The 18,589-nt window shown below is 38.6% G+C and overlaps 1 protein-coding gene across 6 annotated transcripts in view; it reads left to right on the forward strand.

Moving 5' to 3' along the window:
- Nucleotides 1-18,589, forward strand: part of CDKL5 (cyclin dependent kinase like 5) — a 208,765-nt gene that overhangs the window by 131,176 nt on the left and 59,000 nt on the right. For all 6 annotated transcript variants that reach the window (XM_075131653.1, XM_075131656.1, XM_048862298.2 and 3 more), the window contains 4 exons: nucleotides 1,594-1,639; nucleotides 3,730-3,866; nucleotides 7,294-7,414; nucleotides 8,655-8,714. In XM_075131653.1, the coding sequence (XP_074987754.1) occupies nucleotides 1,594-1,639; nucleotides 3,730-3,866; nucleotides 7,294-7,414; nucleotides 8,655-8,714 (364 nt within the window). The remainder of the gene's footprint in view (nucleotides 1-1,593; nucleotides 1,640-3,729; nucleotides 3,867-7,293; nucleotides 7,415-8,654; nucleotides 8,715-18,589) is intronic.

Raw genomic sequence — 18,589 nt, forward strand, 5'->3', positions numbered from 1 at the left:
CCCTGAACCCCTCATTTCTGTCTGCACCCTCAAGCCCACATTCCCAGCTGGAGCCCTCACCCCCTCCTGTACGCCACCCCCCCCCCAGCCCAGTGAATATGAGCAAGTGAGCGAGGGTGGCGGAGAGCGAGCGATGGAGGGAGGTGGGATGGAGTGAGTGGGGGCAGGGCCTCGGAGAAGGGATGGGGCAAGGGTGTTCAGATTTCTGCAGTTAGAAAGTTGACAACCCTTTCTAAGGCAGCATAAAGGCGGAGTGCCCTGAACTTCTGGCTCTGAGCATTTTATGTTTCTGCACTAACAGCTCTAAAATAAATATGCCACATCTTTTTTATTGATTTGAATATTGCTAATATTAAGACTTTCATAAGGATCTCAAAGGACCTGAGTCCATTCCCACTGAAATAAATGGTAGTCTTCCAACGTGCTTTTATAGACGAATAAACTGTTCATTTAGGATCACATATTGTGGACATTTGGTGACATTGAACGACAGAGAGCAGATGCTTTAATAATTAGTTGTGTGCGTGTTTTCACATTTGTAAATATAACAAGTATGAACATGTTCCAAAATGACTTAACTGTTTTGCTGCTGGCCCCTAATTCAGCCTCTGTACACTGACAGACCTCAGGATTGTGTGAAGTGCTGTTACCTCTCTGGAATATTGGCATTTTAGAAGAGATGTACTACTACATTTGGTAACGTAGGGACTTTCTTGTAGCAAGTTGCAGCATCCTATACAGACAAATACATGAGACAGCAAGTAAATCTTTTATATTCATATGTGTCCTATGTCAATAGGCTGTATATTTGTTTTAGAGGGTATAGGATGCTCCAGTGGAAATAAACTAGAGATGTTCAAGAGTAAAATGGGTACAATGTGGTGAAGATCAGTTTAGATGAGACTCCTTTATGGGTGCAGAGGCAAAACTAGATGACTCAAGAGGCTCTTTCAGGCTGTGTTGTTACCTGTAATTCTGAGGTAGGCACACAGGCCACCATTTTCAGAAGTGACTAGTGATTTGGGGTGATTAGTTTTAGCTCCCCAACCTTGAGGTACCTGAAAGGGGTCTGATTTTCAGAAAGCACAGAGTTGCCACCTGCTGAAAAACTCTCATACCTTTTAGGTGTTTCAAGTTGGGGACCCAAAAGCACTAATCTGTCTTGTAAATTTTGGCCATCAGTTAATATTTTTAAATTTGGGTGTACAAATATAGGCACTTAAATCCATATTTGATTACCTAAATAAGTGGCCTGACTTTCAGAGCAGCTGAGCAATGGGAGCTACAGGTGCTCACTCCTTTGAAAACAAGGCCATTCATTTTATGTATCTGAATATGCATTTTTGGTGTCTAACTTAAGAGTTTTACATTTCAGTGTCTAATCATTGCATATTTGTTGAATAGGCTCGTATACTGCAGTTGGCCGAATCATTTAGATTTTTACTAGATTCTGTATTCAGTCTTTTTTGCTTTTGTGTGTTTTTTGCAAATGTAAAATGAAAACACTGTATTTAATCTGGAAATTTTATTTGATCCAAGTGCTCAGAAAAAAATCTTGCCTTTCTCATCTCCTGTTTTGTTTTTGTTTTATAGGAGACACATGAAATTGTGGCTATCAAGAAATTTAAAGACAGTGAAGGTAACTGCTTCCTCTGTGATCATTTTTGTAAATAAACATGTTGCAGATACTTGATGAAAATACAAGACCTCACATATGAGAGATGACTTAAAATGACAACCTCGATGATGGTGCGTTAGCTGTACTAGTGTCCTGTGCTTTGATACATCAGCTCCTGTCTGAAGGCTAGACTGTGTCCTTGAACTAGGTTGCCACACAAAGGAATAAGCTCCATCTCCCAATCCCTACCTTCCTCTCCTGTGCAGACATATTAGCATTGCCTGGATTATGGTGCCAGGCAGAGTATCAAGAGTAGGGACTGGGGTGGATACAGGATAAGGAAATGAACAGAGCAAAGGCTCTGTCCCCTACTGTCCATGCACTGACTGTCAGAGCTGGCCAGGCACAAACAGGGGAGTAAGTCAAGTGTGAAGTGACTTTCTTCCCCACTATAGATCAAAGGGGTAGCGATTGAGGAATTTTTACCTAAAGAGGCATAATTCCTTCCTGGGATGTTGCAGCTATGTCCCACCACTTAGGCTGTGTTGGCCTAATGACTCATTATAACCTTAATTATATAGCTCAAAAATGCTACCCGTTAGATTTTGGTGAATGTTTTATCTGTGTTGTTTGCCATGGGATGTGGCCATGAAGATGCAATTGGTTGTCAAGGATGTATCAGGAAAGTTAAATTTACCTCTGTGTTACTTAATCCAGTGCAAACTCTAAGCAACACCAAGATGCCTGGATAATGTATTCAGCAAGTCTTTTAGCTTTGTCATTCACAAGTCCTGTTTTATACCCAAAGCAGAAAATACTGGCTGAAATGAATTGTGATGATCCCTATCAAACAAATCATCACAATATTTCGGAATAGTTTTTTCAGGACTGGAGCTGGCTGTTGAAGAGAGAACCCTGTCTTAGAAAACAACTCTCTGAGCTCTCCACAGGATGTTTATTTTGCTCAGATTTCAGGAACTACATTGAGTGGCTTATAAACACGATTATCTTTTTCTTTTTGTCAGTAAATGTCAATAAGTGTCATAAATCAACATAAATTTCACCATACATATAAATTAATAAAAACCAAAAAAGCTTTAAACCAAACATCAATATAATCCACTGAAATTGTTTTAAGAAACAGAATGTTGTCAAGCCTTACAGTATGGAAGACAACTGCTGGCTGGCTGGCTTTAGTTAGTTAACATTTACACTGCATTATTACCCAGAGAACGGCCAGGTCAGGGCCCCATTGTGCTAACTTATAGGAAATGACAGTCCCTGTCTTAAAGAGCTTAGAATCTAAAAGAAGTCTAAGATTGAAATCCTAGACTCCATAGAACAACAGGTTCAGATCTTTATACATCAACTTTAGCCCTTCCACCTTCTGAGATAGATGAATTGTGTATCTGTATCATTGAACACTATATTGAAAGTCTTTTGTGTGAGACCTTTAGAACAGAAATTCTGTGGGCTCTGCATTGCCGTCCTTCCCATGGCTAGTAGAGATCTATGGTACTTTTCAGAGTGGTATGGGTTTGTCCTTAAATCGTTGACCAAAAATGACCCTTTTTCCCCATTGTTTGCAGTGTGCTATGCACTGAGTTCCCATTTCATTAATGATGTCCACTGTGTACGCATAATTTGTAACGCATGTTAAGATTCTTCAGGATGAGAAGCATGTAAATGCAAACAATTATCGGATAACCAAAAATTTGAAGAGCGGTGGGGTGAGGGATATCAAGTTTACACATGATTGTACAATATTTTCCCTCTTCTGATGCAGAGCCAGCCAAGCAGCAGAGGGAGCCCAAGTTAAATCATAAACCTTCGTCAGTGGTATCAGAGAGAGAGAAGTGTGCAGGGATAATTCTTTGAATGTTTAAAACTAGAGTGCTTGAAGTCCATTATAATAGTTGTATATGGGGACTGGCAGATAGTTATATTTAGTACCCAAATCACTTAAATAGTTTACAGTTTTTTAGATGGCTTTTTACTGTGTCTACTGAATATTGTACCTTAGTGTACTGATTGTTAACCTTGATTATTAAGGTTCTTGTTGCTCTTTGCTAAATTTTGTTTTACCACACTTACCATTGTTTATATTCTAGAAAATGAAGAAGTCAAAGAAACCACTTTACGAGAGCTTAAAATGCTTCGCACTTTGAAACAGGAAAATATAGTGGAGCTGAAGGAAGCCTTCAGAAGAAGAGGAAAATTATACTTAGTGTTTGAATATGTGGAAAAAGTGAGTTGATCTTTTACATCTTTCAAGGCAAAATCATCAAGTAATTTATGAACAATAAATACAGGGATTTGAACACTAAAAATGAAAGTATTTTAATGTAGGAATGGGAAACCAAGAAATTAAATAAAATCTAAACAGAATGTATATATCGTGTCCCTTCTTCTGTTAAGAAAATTACACAAATGACATTAGTAATAATGTTTACATAGTACAGTGAAGCAGAGACACAAAATCAAACAAGCATTATTAGACTGGAATATGTGTCATTTGAGAGAGCGTTATTTGTCTGTGTTTTTTTGCCCAAAGGTCCATAAACCAGTTTAATTTGAAGGTTGAATGATTGTCACGTGTTTATCTCAAAATTCCTTCTATAGTGTGTTTTCCAAAACAGGAACATAGATTGCTTGTCCTTATGTATCTGTTGTTTCTTTCTCTTTCTCCTCTTGTTGTTAAAAACAGAGTTGCTCTTATAATTTTTTTTCACATAGAAATCTAATCTTTGGAAAACGGTGTGAAATATTTGAAACCAACTAAATTGTAGGACCTCTCAAAATCTCCTTATGACTGACTGACTTAAATTCTTTCCATTCCTGACAGCATCAGAACCCATTCCACCGTTTTCTTTCTAGCCCCTATATTAGCACTCCTTACACCTTAGTCTGCTTCTCAGGAGAGTGAGCCCAGGACAGACTAGTTCTCTGCTATTTCTGTAAGCCCTCTAGGGCAAGCGTAGGCTGTAACTCTCTATTCTAGACTCTGGTTTCTGTCTTTTCATTTGAAAAAAAAAAATCCAACACTTATTTTTGCTAAAAGCCTTCATCTGGTCTTGCTCTCTTTCCCTATCCCTACACATAATTTTATGTCCTTCTGGTGCTGTGCTGTGGACCAGGTGGGAGCTAGTTGTCCTCAGTTAAAACATCCCCCTATCTATAGTCCTTCCCTGCCCTCAGCATTTGTTGCTAACAATGTGTGCAGTGCTCACTGAATGAGTATTCATGAGACTCCTTACCACTACCTGCTTGCCTTACCTGAGGTAATAAAGTGATCATGTGATGTGATCCGAAACATCCAGGGTGAGATGACGCTAAGTCTATATTGCATATTCTGGTTCTTTTGTCCATGTTCTTTGTCCATGTTTTGTGACGCACTATCTGACAATCAGTTAATTCCTACTGCATTAGGTCCTCTGTAGCCTTAATGTCTGGATTCTAAAGTTCCTGCTTTAATCCACTTGTGCTCACTATGATCAGTGCAGTCTTCTGTAAGCTAAGCGTGTGTGTGTATAAAAATATCGATATGGACTATGCTGTCTATTAAGTTATATTTGTAGTTATTTACTTTATATCATTTTTATTAATGCTGACATTGCTAAAACTGCTATACCAAAAATACAGAAGACCAGCATAAGGAAAAAGATGAATATTTCAACTGTGTATTTTAATAATCACATATTTTGAATTAATAATAAATATCAAAGAGACTACAATAGGTTGCACATGCTTCTATTATGCATTTCCTTGCTACGTTAGGAAGGAAGTGTATTTTTGTGACCCAACATTACTTTTTATTAATGTAAAATTATATAATTGTGAGGATAGCTGCTATGCATAATTTTTCCTTGATATCATTGCTGTTGTAATTATTCTCTTTATTTTCAATTACACTTAACAGTTTATAAATGATTTTTGCTTTCAGAATGTGTTAAATGGATTCCACAGTCCCTTACAGATATTTTTCAGGGCCATGATAAATGTGTAGGCAATTCTTATATTTTAAGTGAGGAGGAGGGAGAAGAATTGAAGAAAATGTTTTACAGTTAGCCAATTTCTGTTTAGCCTCTCTGCTGGTTGATGGCACATTTTGTCCTTTAAAGAGTATTATCTCTGCAATACTAAAATCCAGATTACACTAATCCAAATTTAACTAGTCGTCTTTTTCCATCATCTCTTTAGTTGATGATGTCAGTGAACATATAGGATTATGCTTCACCCACTTGATACTGCTATTCTTGTCCAGATTTGAACACTAAGGAATTTACTGTCCTATTTGTCCAGATTTTTACACTACCTCCTAGTGAACAGTACTCTTGTCTAAATCCATTAGAGTGTCTTAATAGACATATCTGTAATCATTTGTCCATATTCTAAATATGGATTTAACAAAACCCATACCCCGTAGTCTTAAATTACTAAATCTAAATAAATTGAAAAGCATTCAAGTGCCTTTGGAATACTACCATATTTTTTAAAAATACTTTGATTTTAGTGTATGCTTTGTATTTTGTATACTGTATATATATATTTTGTATATATTATTAAGACAGCTTCCAAACTCAAAACTAGATTGTAGCATAGAAGAAAATGTGCATCAAAGGTGAAGTGAAATGCTTTTGTAAATTGTTAAAATCCGTGTAAATTCCCAAATCAATAACTGTATACTTTATGGAAAACAAAATATCCAAAAATATTATTTTCAATTTTCCAGCACCAGGATCAGAATTTTGTGTTTCCCTTGCAAGCACCATAAGCAGTGATTAACTATTGGTATATGTTCAAGTAATGGTACTTCAGGCTTTTGAGGCTGATGTTCTCACATCCCTCTTCCTACCTTAATGAAACTCTCTTCTGTACTCTAGTGAGCAGCTGCTGCCTACCATCCATTCAAATGGGATTTAGCGTGGACAAATCTCTATTGTACATTTCTGCACACAAAGTTGATTGTGAGGTAGCAGGCCTTTGCCAACATAATTGAAATCTCAGGCTTTAGCTGCACATGGGTTTTGAACCAGTATCACTATTTGGGTTAAGGGGTCTTTTTTTTTTTTCTACTGAAATAGTTACATTGGTACAACCATTTAGTGTGGACAGTTATGTCAGTGTAAATGTGCCGTATACTGCTACAGCTTATTTGCCCTTCCCTATAGGAATAGGTAGCTATGCAAGTATAGTTAAAGCAGGGTAATTTTGTCTAGACAAGGCCTTAGTATGTGAAACTGGTACAGCTGGCTGAAAAGTTCAGGAAGCACTGGCATAAACTATTGCAGGATATTTAGTATTTTCTCTGCATTAGAGAAATGTTCATGTTGTCACATCATGCAGGGGAATTCTGTTCTAAGCAATTATTTGTAAATAAAATGAGCTCATACTGAATATTTTTAGCAGTTTAAATCTATAAGTCTGCTAATTATTTGGGGGTTTAAGCAGTTCTATTTTAACAAGAGCTTTTTGGTTCACCTTTACAGTAGATGGTATTCACTAGATCTTTGTCTAGAATGAAAGCAGGCTATATATGGCTAGATTATGGCCTTTGGATGTTAAACTGCTGGTTTGCAGAGCTAGATTTATGGCATAATTTATGGTACTTTAGTCTGTTAGAATCAGAGTATGGGTCAAACTACTTAATTAATATCTATATTTTAAACATTTAGAATATGCTTGAATTGCTAGAAGAAATGCCGAATGGAGTTCCACCTGAAAAAGTAAAAAGCTATATCTACCAATTAATCAAAGCGATTCACTGGTGTCATAAGAATGACATTGTTCATAGAGGTAAGTGTGTATAGCTTTCCACATGGAAATGAACCCCTTGTAGCAATTTTCTTTTTACAGGAAAATAGCTATAGCTTGTAAAAAGTATCATATATGTGTTTGGATTTACTTTAAACAAAAAGTTTCCTTTAAAACAAACCATACTTAAGTGGGTATAGAAAAAGTATTTCAATTTAGCTAAGCCCTGAAGTCACCTAAGTGACTTCAGATACTGTCAGATAACTACCTATGCAGATAGACTTCTCTTCAAACAAGACGGCTGAAGTTTCTCCCTAGAAGCCACCAAAAGCATGGGAACCTAAGACTACTTTAAAATGTTGTTCATCAATATAAAAGGCTGCTGTCTCCTGGGTATCATTAGAGACAAAATTCTACCATTTGCATCATGAGACAAAATTACAATGGAGACCTAGCCAAAGGAAAAGGAATTATGAAAATGTTTATTAAGACTCACATTTTCCCCTCCTGCTCTTTATTCTTTATTATTTGTGTAACACATGCTGTAAGGTGTGACTTTATCTAATTTTGTTATGTTCTTATTTTATAAAGCCTTGTTTTCCAGTGTGGTTCTACAAGAGTGTTTTTTGTTTTTTTGTTTTTTTGGTTTTTTTTTTGTTTTCCAATGGATGATTTCAATAATGGAATACAAATAGAGAACAAAATGACTTATAAATGAAATTAAACAAAATACAGGGGAGAGAACTTTTCTCAAGTACATTGTAAACGTGTAACTACTGTATACAGGTTGCATCTACTCAATAGGTACTATACTAAATGTATCTGAGTAAACAATATGTTTATGAAACTAGAGAGCAAAAATATTTCTAGAAGACAAACCCAATGAGCCCCAGAAGGTAATTTTAAGTGTACAAATATTGAGCTTACATATCCTACATTTTGCTAATAAACTGGGTAATTAAATGACATTTCCACATGTACAAGTTGATTTTGTACCCTTGCATAAGTGCAAGTGCAGATTTACTCTTCCCATGTTTCTTTTGAGAAATTTTTTAAAAGAAACCACAATACAGAAGCTATGAATTCTTCATGTTTAGCAAAGTACAGGATTGTTTGAAAATTAGTTTTACAGATTACAAGTACTTTCTACTATGGTCTATTTTTGTTATCACTGTATGATTAAGTGCATTTCTCTTACAATGAAATGGTGTTTAGGAAGTTGAAAATTAAAAATGGACATTAGGAACTCTTACTTTTTTTTTCTCCTACTCTGATATTTTAGATATCAAACCAGAAAATCTCTTAATAAGCCACTGTGATGTTCTGAAGCTGTGTGACTTTGGTAAGTTGCTTACTTTTTATTTTTTGAAAGAAGCACTTTTTACCTTAAAAATTCCACATTGTTTATTTGTAAGTTCTCCATCATGTGTATTTTGAGCACATTTTAGTGGTCAATATTCATGTTTCTGGGTATCACATTAATTTGTAAAGATCCTAACCTTTGATTTGGACCTGTTGTTAAGTATGTTTTTAAATATACTCATTCTATAAATAAAATATGGGTTCCCAAATATAGGTTGACATATTCCTGTAATATTCATTTTCTTTTCAAGCATTGGCAGAGATTTCCTTATGTGCAGTTCAGAGGATGAATTAACTGTGTGGACCCATTTGGCCCACACATCAGTAATTTTTCATTACACTTTGTTGTATCATAAATAATTTAGTATGTTGAATAAGTATTGGTTTCCTGTATATAAATGGCTTTTGTGGACTGCCTGAAATACATGAAATAGTATACCATATTACAAGATGCTACATATGTTTTTAGGCTTGAAAGAAGAAAAAGTATGATATTGTATTATTTGAGAAACCATATGTGATCATATAATTAAAGACCACACTGTGATAGTGTGCTCAGGAGGCAGACTTATGGTCATGTGCAATTTTAAGTACGGCATTTCCTGACTTGAGTGCTTAACTATGCCTGTTTAGGCTCTAATTCTGCAAAGCCTTAAGTACTTGAGCAACTTTACACACATGAGTAGTCCCTATTGAGCACTAGTCAAGATCAGGGGCCTGTTTTGCTGGGTCCTTTATTAACACAGAGTAAAACACAGTTGTGTCCATAACGAGTTTACAGTTTTGTTAACCCAGTCAAATGAAAACCAATTTTACAGGAGTACTCGGGGGCATTCCTTGGTGAGGGCTACTTCCATGCCAGTTGCCAGTCAAACCTCTTTAATTTTGGTCAAGAAGAGGAGCTGTTCAGAAAACAAAACTCCCCCCAAAAAAACCACAAACCATTTTTGCTTAAACATGCTTTCACAGGCAGCTAGTCTCTTTTTAAAGGGAGATGGGCCCTAGCCTTATTTATGACACACAGCTCACCTCCCCAAGTTGAAAAAATGAGTAATGTCATGTGACAAATGGATCATGTGACTAAATCAGGCATCTGGGGTTATAACAGAGATGCCTGCGGAGAGCCAGAGAGGCCTTGGGCTCTCTCCATAGGGAGACTTCAGATAGGGAGTAACTGCTTGATAGGGAGCAGAAGGATGGTGCGAGCAGGTGGATGGTGCGAGCAACACAAAGGCTCTTCTTAGCTCCTAGGGACAGTGCCTGAGCTGTTCCAAGTCCCTGTTCCAACCAGCAAGGCTGAAGTGTAGAAACATTTGGCTGAAGGAAAAGCCAGGGAGTTTTAGGGAGTTTTGTTTTCCCATTTGAATTTTGTGAATAAACTAGATCTCTAGAGGTGTTATTGCATACATGAAAGCCTTTATGAGTTACTGAGCAGTCCAAGAGGGGAAACTGGGGCAGTGGCTAGGGTGTGCCAAAACTGGATAGGCAACAGACGCTACACATTCCAACAAATGTTGAGCCCAGAAATCTTTAGTCAGAACTGAGGTGTCTTTTACACCAGAAAGGAATTCATAGCCCTGAAAGGACGGAACAGTTTTTTGTAGGGAAATGAAAATCCAAGCAAATGTGTTCATGCTGGTGGTTTGTCCAAGTCCTCCGTAACACACCCCTTAGTTTAAACAGTACATAACTCTCTTGTACTCGCCTCCCCTCCCAGTTGGTACCCCTGTTTAACCCCTATGCTTTGACTACACATGTCTAGGTTCCTTCTCACTTAAATTTTAAAAAGTAGGAACAAGATGTGTCTGAAGGGGATGAGAGACTCCTAGCCTAATGAGGTGGTAAATTAAACATACTCACCTCTCTTTGGATGTCAGTCTCAGGCTCCCAATCAGTTCACAAACTTGTCTGCTGGACGAGCCCGCATCTGAAGGAACAGAAATGGACACCGTGTCGAGTCAAGCTCAGGAGTTTATTATGCACAGTGCTGGCGGAGTGTCACTTTGCTTATTAGGCTCAGAGACCCTGCAAAACAATTTATTACCATAGATTATATAGGATGCTTATTGAGCGGAGAGAAGCGACGGGGTGGGAGTTCCCAAGCCCCTGGATAGGTTCTAGCAGCAAAACAAGATAAGAGCAATAGGCCAATGGTCTAAAAGATTACATAATGGCTCCGCCCATGGCTCAAATTAACATATTGCTAACACATAGGTAATTACCCTCAAACTATTTCTATTAAAGTATATAGGTTAAATCCTAATTTTGGGGTCCAGGGGAATGAGGTAGCAGCTCTCCTGGTTGACCAACAGGTACATTCCTGGACATTTAAAGCAAAAAAGTAGTAATTAGTATTTAACAACAACAATAGTTTATAGTTTTACCTTTGCATTTCTGTGAACTGGGATTGGCGTACATCTGTGAGGGGAGGGTGTCATTACTCATGTCAATCATGTTAGGCCTCTCCCTGAACTCTGTTCTGGCATCTGTACCAGGGAGTTAAGTTTGAGGCCCTTCTCAGCGCTTGGTGTATCTATAACTCGTGATAAGGACACCCAATTACAGCTTACCATCTGGAGTCATGCTGACTCTGCTTATCAACTTGAAACACACAAGGTTGTCTGTCTACCCCAGCTTTCTCTTAGCCACGTATTGTTCTTTGTTAGCTAGCCCTCATGCCCCAGACCAAGCTGTGGACTCCAGGCCTCTATGAAAAGTTCCTAACAGAAATGTTAGTTAAGATTTTACATCCATGTTAAATGGATTATGGCTCTTCATTTTGGTTCACAGCTTTGCCACTAAGAGACAGATAATGATGAATCCTGGCTTGTCTCAAGCAATTATGCTACTTCATATAGTCCGTAAGAACAATGATTTTATTCCCCATAAGTAGTGGCCATTAAGTAGAAAAGAAAGCCATACCATAATTCACTTATAGTACCTAATAGCTTTTATGTTAACTCTTTTTGGATTTATATAGGTTAACATGCTTTGAATTTTGCTTTGTATTTCAGGTTTGGTTGAACTGAAATCACAAAGGAAAGCTTATTTGATTTTGCTTAAGTTGGAATTAGTTATAGTAGCTTCACTCAGTTTTACTACAAAGAGACAATGTTAGACTAGGATCAGGGGTAGTCAATAGATGGACTGCAAAAGAAATCTGGACCACCAGACACTTTTGAACAGGCCCAAACATCTTTTTATTTACTTATCATTATTGTTGTTTGTTTTTAGTACTTACTCTGGAGTCTGGATCTTGACTATGTCTTGACAAAGAAATTTTGACCTTGACCAAAAAAATTTATTACCCCTGTATTAGATTAAGACATTACTTAATACAACCAATTTCAGTAAGCGTGCTTTTATTGCACTTTGTAACCATATAAGTTTCAAGCACATATTGCTAATGTACTCAATGCTTTTTTTGCCTCTGTCTTCACGAACAAGGTCAGCTCCCAGACTGCTGCACTGGGCAGCACAGCATGGGGAGTAGATGGCCAGCCCTCTGTGGAGAAAGAGGTGGTTAGGGACTATTTAGAAAAGCTGGACGTGCACAAGTCCATGGGGCCGGACGCGTTGCATCCAAGAGTGCTAAAGGAATTGGCGGCTGTGATTGCAGAGCCATTGGCCATTATCTTTGAAAACTCGTGGCGAACGGGGGAAGTCCCAGATGACTGGAAAAAGGCTAATGTAGTGCCAATCTTTAAAAAAGGGAAGGAGGAGGATCCTGGGAACTACAGGCCAGTCAGCCTCACCTCAGTCCCCGGAAAAATCATGGAGCAGGTCCTCAAGGAATCAATCCTGAAGCACTTACATGAGAGGAAAGTGATCAGGAACAGTCAGCATGGATTCACCAAGGGAAGGTCATGCCTGACTAATCTAATTGCCTTCTATGATGAGATGACTGGTTCTGTGGATGAAGGGAAAGCAGTGGATGGATTGTTTCTTGACTTTAGCAAAGCTTTTGACACAATCTCCTACAGTATTCTTGTCAGCAAGTTAAAGAAGTATGGGCTGGATGAATGCACTATAAGGTGGGTAGAAAGCTGGCTAGATTGTCGGGCTCAATGGGTAGTGATCAATGGCTCCATGTCTAGTTGGCAGCCCGTGTCAAGTGGAGTGCCCCAGGGGTCGGTCCTGGGGCCGGTTTTGTTCAATATCTTCATAAATGATCTGGAGGATGGTGTGGATTGCACTCTCAGCAAATTTGCAGATGATACTAAACTAGGAGGAGTGGTAGATACGCTGGAGGGCAGGGATAGGATACAGAAGGACCTAGACAAATTGGAGGATTGGGCCAAAAGAAATCTGATGAGGTTCAATAAGGATAAGTGCAGGGTCCTGCACTTAGGACGGAAGAACCCAATGCACTGCTACAGACTAGGGACCGAATGGCTAGGCAGCAGTTCTGCGGAAAAGGACCTAGGGGTGACAGTGGACAAGAGGCTGGATATGAGTCAGCAGTGTGCCCTTGTTGCCAAGAAGGCCAATGGCATTTTGGGATGTATAAGTAGGGGCATAGCGAGCAGATCGAGGGATGTGATCGTCCCCCTCTATTCGACATTGGTGAGGCCTCGTCTGGAGTAGTGTGTCCAGTTTTGGGCCCCACACTACAAGAAGGATGTGGATAAATTGGAGAGAGTCCAGCGAAGGGCAACAAAAATGATTAGGCGTCTGGAACACATGACTTATGAGGCGAGGCTGAGGGAACTGGGATTGTTTAGTCTGCAGAAGAGAAGAATGAGGGGGGATTTGATAGCTGCTTTCAACTCCCTGAGAGGTGGTTCCAGAGAGGATGGTTCTAGACTATTCTCAGGGGTAGAAGAGGACAGGACAAGGAGTAATGGTGTCAAGTTGCAGTGGGGGAGGTTTAGGTTGGATATTAGGAAAAAAATTTTCACTAGGAGGGTGGTGAAACACTGGAATGCGTTGCCTAGGGAGGTGGTAGAATCTCCTTCCTTAAAAGTTTTTAAGGTCAGGCTTGACAAAGCCCTGGCTGGGATGATTTCATTGGGGATTGGTCCTGCTTTGAGCAGGGGGTTGGACTAGATGACCTCCTGAGGTCCCTTCCAACCCTGATATTCTATGATTCTATGATTGTCCTTTTTTGTCTAGACTAGAATTTAAAGGTGTGATGTTAGATAATACATGCAAATTAATACATAGTAAATGTGTCGTGTAGACAAAGCTAAACTGGTCTAGTTAAAGCCTTGTCTATGCTAGACATTTTCTATATATTAATTAGCATATGTTAGCTAACATGTGCCAACATCACACCTTAAATCTTAGCATAGACAAAACCATTAAGAAATGGATAATTAAGACCGTATTTTTTACTGTGAGGTTTTTTAAACATGGAATTGAGAATATTGAGTCTGGTATGTAAACTGTTCATGCCTAAATAGAATTGAATGAGTTATCCCCCTGCACACTGGTAATGCTATGTATGAAAGTAAACATGGATCATGTAGGATAAAGGGACTGATACAAAAGTGATTGAAATAATAATAGGAGCCAGGGGCTGGTCCCATTACTTTGTCCAGAAGATGCTTGGTACACTAATCAGAAAAGCCACTGTATCCTCAAAGTATGGCCAGAGAGAACCACAGCTGCATTAGCACACGTATACACAAACCCCTGCACACTGCAAAAATAATAGTCTTATATCCTGTCGTCTTTTTCACTAAGGTGCAGTGGAGTGGGGACAGAACAGAAATGTTACGTTAATTGCATGCAGATGTTGTATGTACTGGTGGTTGGCTCCTTTTATTAAAATGCTGTGAATACCATACCACCTGTGTCACAGTACTGAAAAAGCTGTCATACATCAACATGCTTATGCACCACATGATGGCCAATACTATGCAGATATCAGGAGACTGTTAGGACTAGTGGCTCTGGCAATGGGGTGGAAATTCGATCAACACAGCTAATGCACCAATTGGAATGCCAAAGTGCTTCCAACGGTAGTCAGGTACATCTGTTGCAATCAGTCTACACTCAAAACTGTTCCTTTCTTCATTCCTGTTGGCAGAAACTATGCCCACACACAGGGCTGGATTAAGACTTTTAGAGGCCCTAAGCACTGAAAAGAATTATGGTGCTCCCCAATATGTAATTCAAAATACAAACAATACTATACCGTAAAATAAAATTTTATTTTTCGAAATGACACAAAATTTACATGTATGCTGAAATTAAAATAGCTTCTTTCTGGATTTTCTGGTTGCAAAATTCTGGATAAAATCATCGAAGCTGACTCGACGAAGCATGTCCGCTTCCATACGCAATAGGGAAAGTGAATCAAGTCTCTCCTGACACATTGTTGTTCTCTGAGGGTTTTTTATTCTTTTCAGCTGAGAAAATGAGCATTCTGCTGAGCAGTTAGTAATCATCAATGTTAGATAGCGCATCAATAGTGTGATCTCTACATTTGGAAATACACATTGTATTCCGTCTTTCAGTATTGTGTCATGAAGATCAATGTGACTGAATTTCATTTTTCCTGTTTCATTAAACTTTGCGTGCATATAACAGTGGAACTGCCGTACTTCTCCACAGAGATTCATGTTCAAGTCAACAGGGTATGAGTCAACTAGGGAACCTTTTGGGAACCTTGTGAATATTGTTAGTCAGATAAGTCCATATCGTTTAGAAAAGAAAATCTACTTGGTACTTCTTTGTACACTTCACCTCTCCTCTTTTATATGAGCTTCAAGTGTATCAATTATAATATAGCATAGTAAGTAGATATTGCAAAATTTGATTCTAGGATTCAATGCTGTTTCTGTTGCACTGCTATCATTTGCTTGTTTTTTCCTGATTTGCTTGTGGGACTGGGCTTCTTTGTAGATCGTATCAGGCAAGATATCTTTTGATATGTCTTCAAATCTTTCGAAATCATTCCTCAAAGTGTGTAAGTGGTCTGCTAATGATTGACAGAGGTCTGCGCATGTTTTCAAATCCAATTCTTTTTCTTGGAGAGCTTGACTTTTGTGTGGTAAAAGTGTAAAATTTCATTCCACATGGTCAACATGAATACAAACTCTAGTTCTTGCATCTTGTTTGCAAAGTTTTCTGCCTCTGATATAGTTTCTCCCTTTTGTGATTGGTCTTCAGCTATACTTTCTAATGCATCCACAATCGTTGAGTAGGACTCCAGAATTGCACTTGTTGCCACTGCATGTGCCTCCTAGCGAGTATTAGAAAGAGATTTCAAAACACGATCATTGCCCAAATATGTTTTAAGAACTGCCCATCGGTGTGTTGAGGCAGAGAAAAATGTATAAAGTAACTGGACTGTTGAGAAAAAACTTACTGCCACCGGACAACAATCAACAGCACCGCAGCCAACAAGACTGAGAGAGTGTGCAGCGCATGGTATGAATATGGCATATTTGTTCTGTTCTTAAAGCTTCTTCTGCATTCCTTGATAACGCCCTGACATGTTGGCAGCGTTGTCATAAGACTGACCTCTGCACTTTGAGAAATCTGTTTTGCAAACTTGGCAGGGCTAATGCAGTACTTGATTTGCCATTTCTTCACCAATGTGGCTTTTCAAATTGAGGAATGTTCTAAATCGTTCAACTGGTTTTCCAGCTGTGGGAGACACACATCTTAGTACAATACTCAGTTGATCCATATGTGAAAGATCAGGTGTAAAGTCGACAGATAAACTGAAGTACCCAGCAGTTCTTATTTCATCCACAATAGCTGAACAAACTTTGTCACTCATTAGACCAATGAGTTCATCACATATTGTCTTGGATAAGTATGATGGGTTACCTTTGCCAGCATTCCCATATTTTTAGATGTGGCCTGCTAAAAATGGGTCAAACTGAGCCACAAGCTCCAACAAGAATATAACTCAGAAGAATATATCAATAATAAAACATAAATTTATTGCAATACATGACAGGATCTGATTTCCTCACATTATTTCGATCTACATTAGTAGAATGCCCCCCTGGTTTAGGTGGGGATAAGTAATAAAAAGAGAACAGAAAAACGGGGAAAGAGTGTGTAGTGGAGTGTAAGGAAGTCTAACAAAGTTCTGATTTTTCCCATGATGACTACTTCGATGCTTTTTTTCAAATATCAAATTTTTTCCAAAAAACTTTTTTTTGGTGCCCCCTGCTTTGCTGGTGCCCTAAGCAAGTGCTTAGTCTGCCTATTGGGTAATCCAGCCCTGTGCCACATAACACATCCAGGCACCTATTACACATCACCATATGTACAGAACACAGTGTGGCGAATTTGTAGAGATGTATGAGAAGCCACTGGACAAGAGAAGTGATGTTTTAGTAGATCTTCAGCAACATAATGAGATCATATAGGTTTGTCCTGTTACCACTGTGTTGGGGCATCCTATCACTTAAACATCTGCACTGTGGCAGGTACATGGACTTTTTGTTAGCATTTATTGCTTTCATGTGTGGAATACACCGCTACTTGTGGCATAATTATGTGCTAAAGCACTTGAATGCAGTTTTCAGAAAGTGTGCAGAAGTGTGCCAGATGCTTTCGTATAGTCCTAAATTGACAGGAAAAAAATTACAGCGCAAGTAAAAGTCCCTGCCACACAAATGTTATCAAAATTTTAGTTGTGATAAAAGTTAGGGTAACTAGCAAAGGGGAATGAGGGGAAGGGTGGTGGTAGAATTATTTTAATAGTTAAACATTGAAACAACCACACACATCTTTTGCCAATTGAGGCCATTTTACAGTATAGGCAGTGGGATGCCTCTTAGAAAGGTGTCAAGCAGTCAAAGATTTTGTCAGCCTTCTTCCAGTGTAATATGATAGAATGAAGTTGCCATCAAGTGGATTCTCACATAAGCAGTGTACTTATAAGCCTATAGTATTAATTTTCCTTTCCCATTGCTGTACCATGTCAAAGCTGAGCACTTTTAAAAGCAGTTGCTTATTGTCCTCAGGATTGCATTAGCTGCTGATTGATATTCAATGTTTTCAGGAGTCCCTGATTGTGACCAAGTTCCCTTTCAGTTCCTGAAGGCTGGCTTGGATGGAAGACCCTTCCTTGACTATGATTTGTTGATATTTTTCATTCTTTTGCTGTATCAGGATTGTGTTCCTCTCAAACAACCAGCACCCAGCCTGGGATTGAAAGGAATTTTCTTCTCCTTGCTTCTCTTCCAAGCATATAATGAAAGGTTTTTCATTTACATGATTAATATGATGGACCATGTCACCTTTGGCTGAGGCAATACTGTCTGTGTGTTTATGCAGTTACACATATTTATTTATTTTAGGTTTAGAAAATGACCTAATTCCAACTCTAAGCACATGGACAATATTATAATTTTTTTTCAAAAGTATAAAATGAATCCTATATCGATAACTAATTTATCATCCACTCAACCCAACGGACCAATGATAATTTCCGCTACCCATCTTCTCTTCAAAGATCTAGGAGAATGGGTAGAACTTAGTGTGTCCTGGAGGACCATGGCTTTGAGCTCTGCCAGACTAAGGTGTGAAATGAGATCTGCTTCCAGAATAAAGAGTACAGCCTTTGCAGACACAGAAGAAGGGAGGTAGGGAGAAGAAGGAGGAAGCGCTGCTGCTGCCCCCTGAGCATTCAAAAGCAAAGAGAGAGCAGTTACTAAGTCCAAAAGTGAAACACTGCTCTGAGGCTCTCCTGGATTCCAGAGTTTTTATTTTTTTTTTCTCTTACAAACCAGTGGAAGAACTCTGTGGTTTGGTTGCAGTGGGCTGTCTATCAGGCCCTAAAGCCATATCCCAGGAGGAGAGAGTTATGAATATTTTGCCTCTGCATTTCAGTATGAATGACCAAACTAGACTCAGTTTACTCTCTGGTAAGGAGTTCCACAT

Source organism: Caretta caretta, chromosome 1 (assembly GCF_965140235.1).
Source record: "Caretta caretta isolate rCarCar2 chromosome 1, rCarCar1.hap1, whole genome shotgun sequence".
NCBI classification, from domain to species: domain Eukaryota; kingdom Metazoa; phylum Chordata; order Testudines; family Cheloniidae; genus Caretta; species Caretta caretta.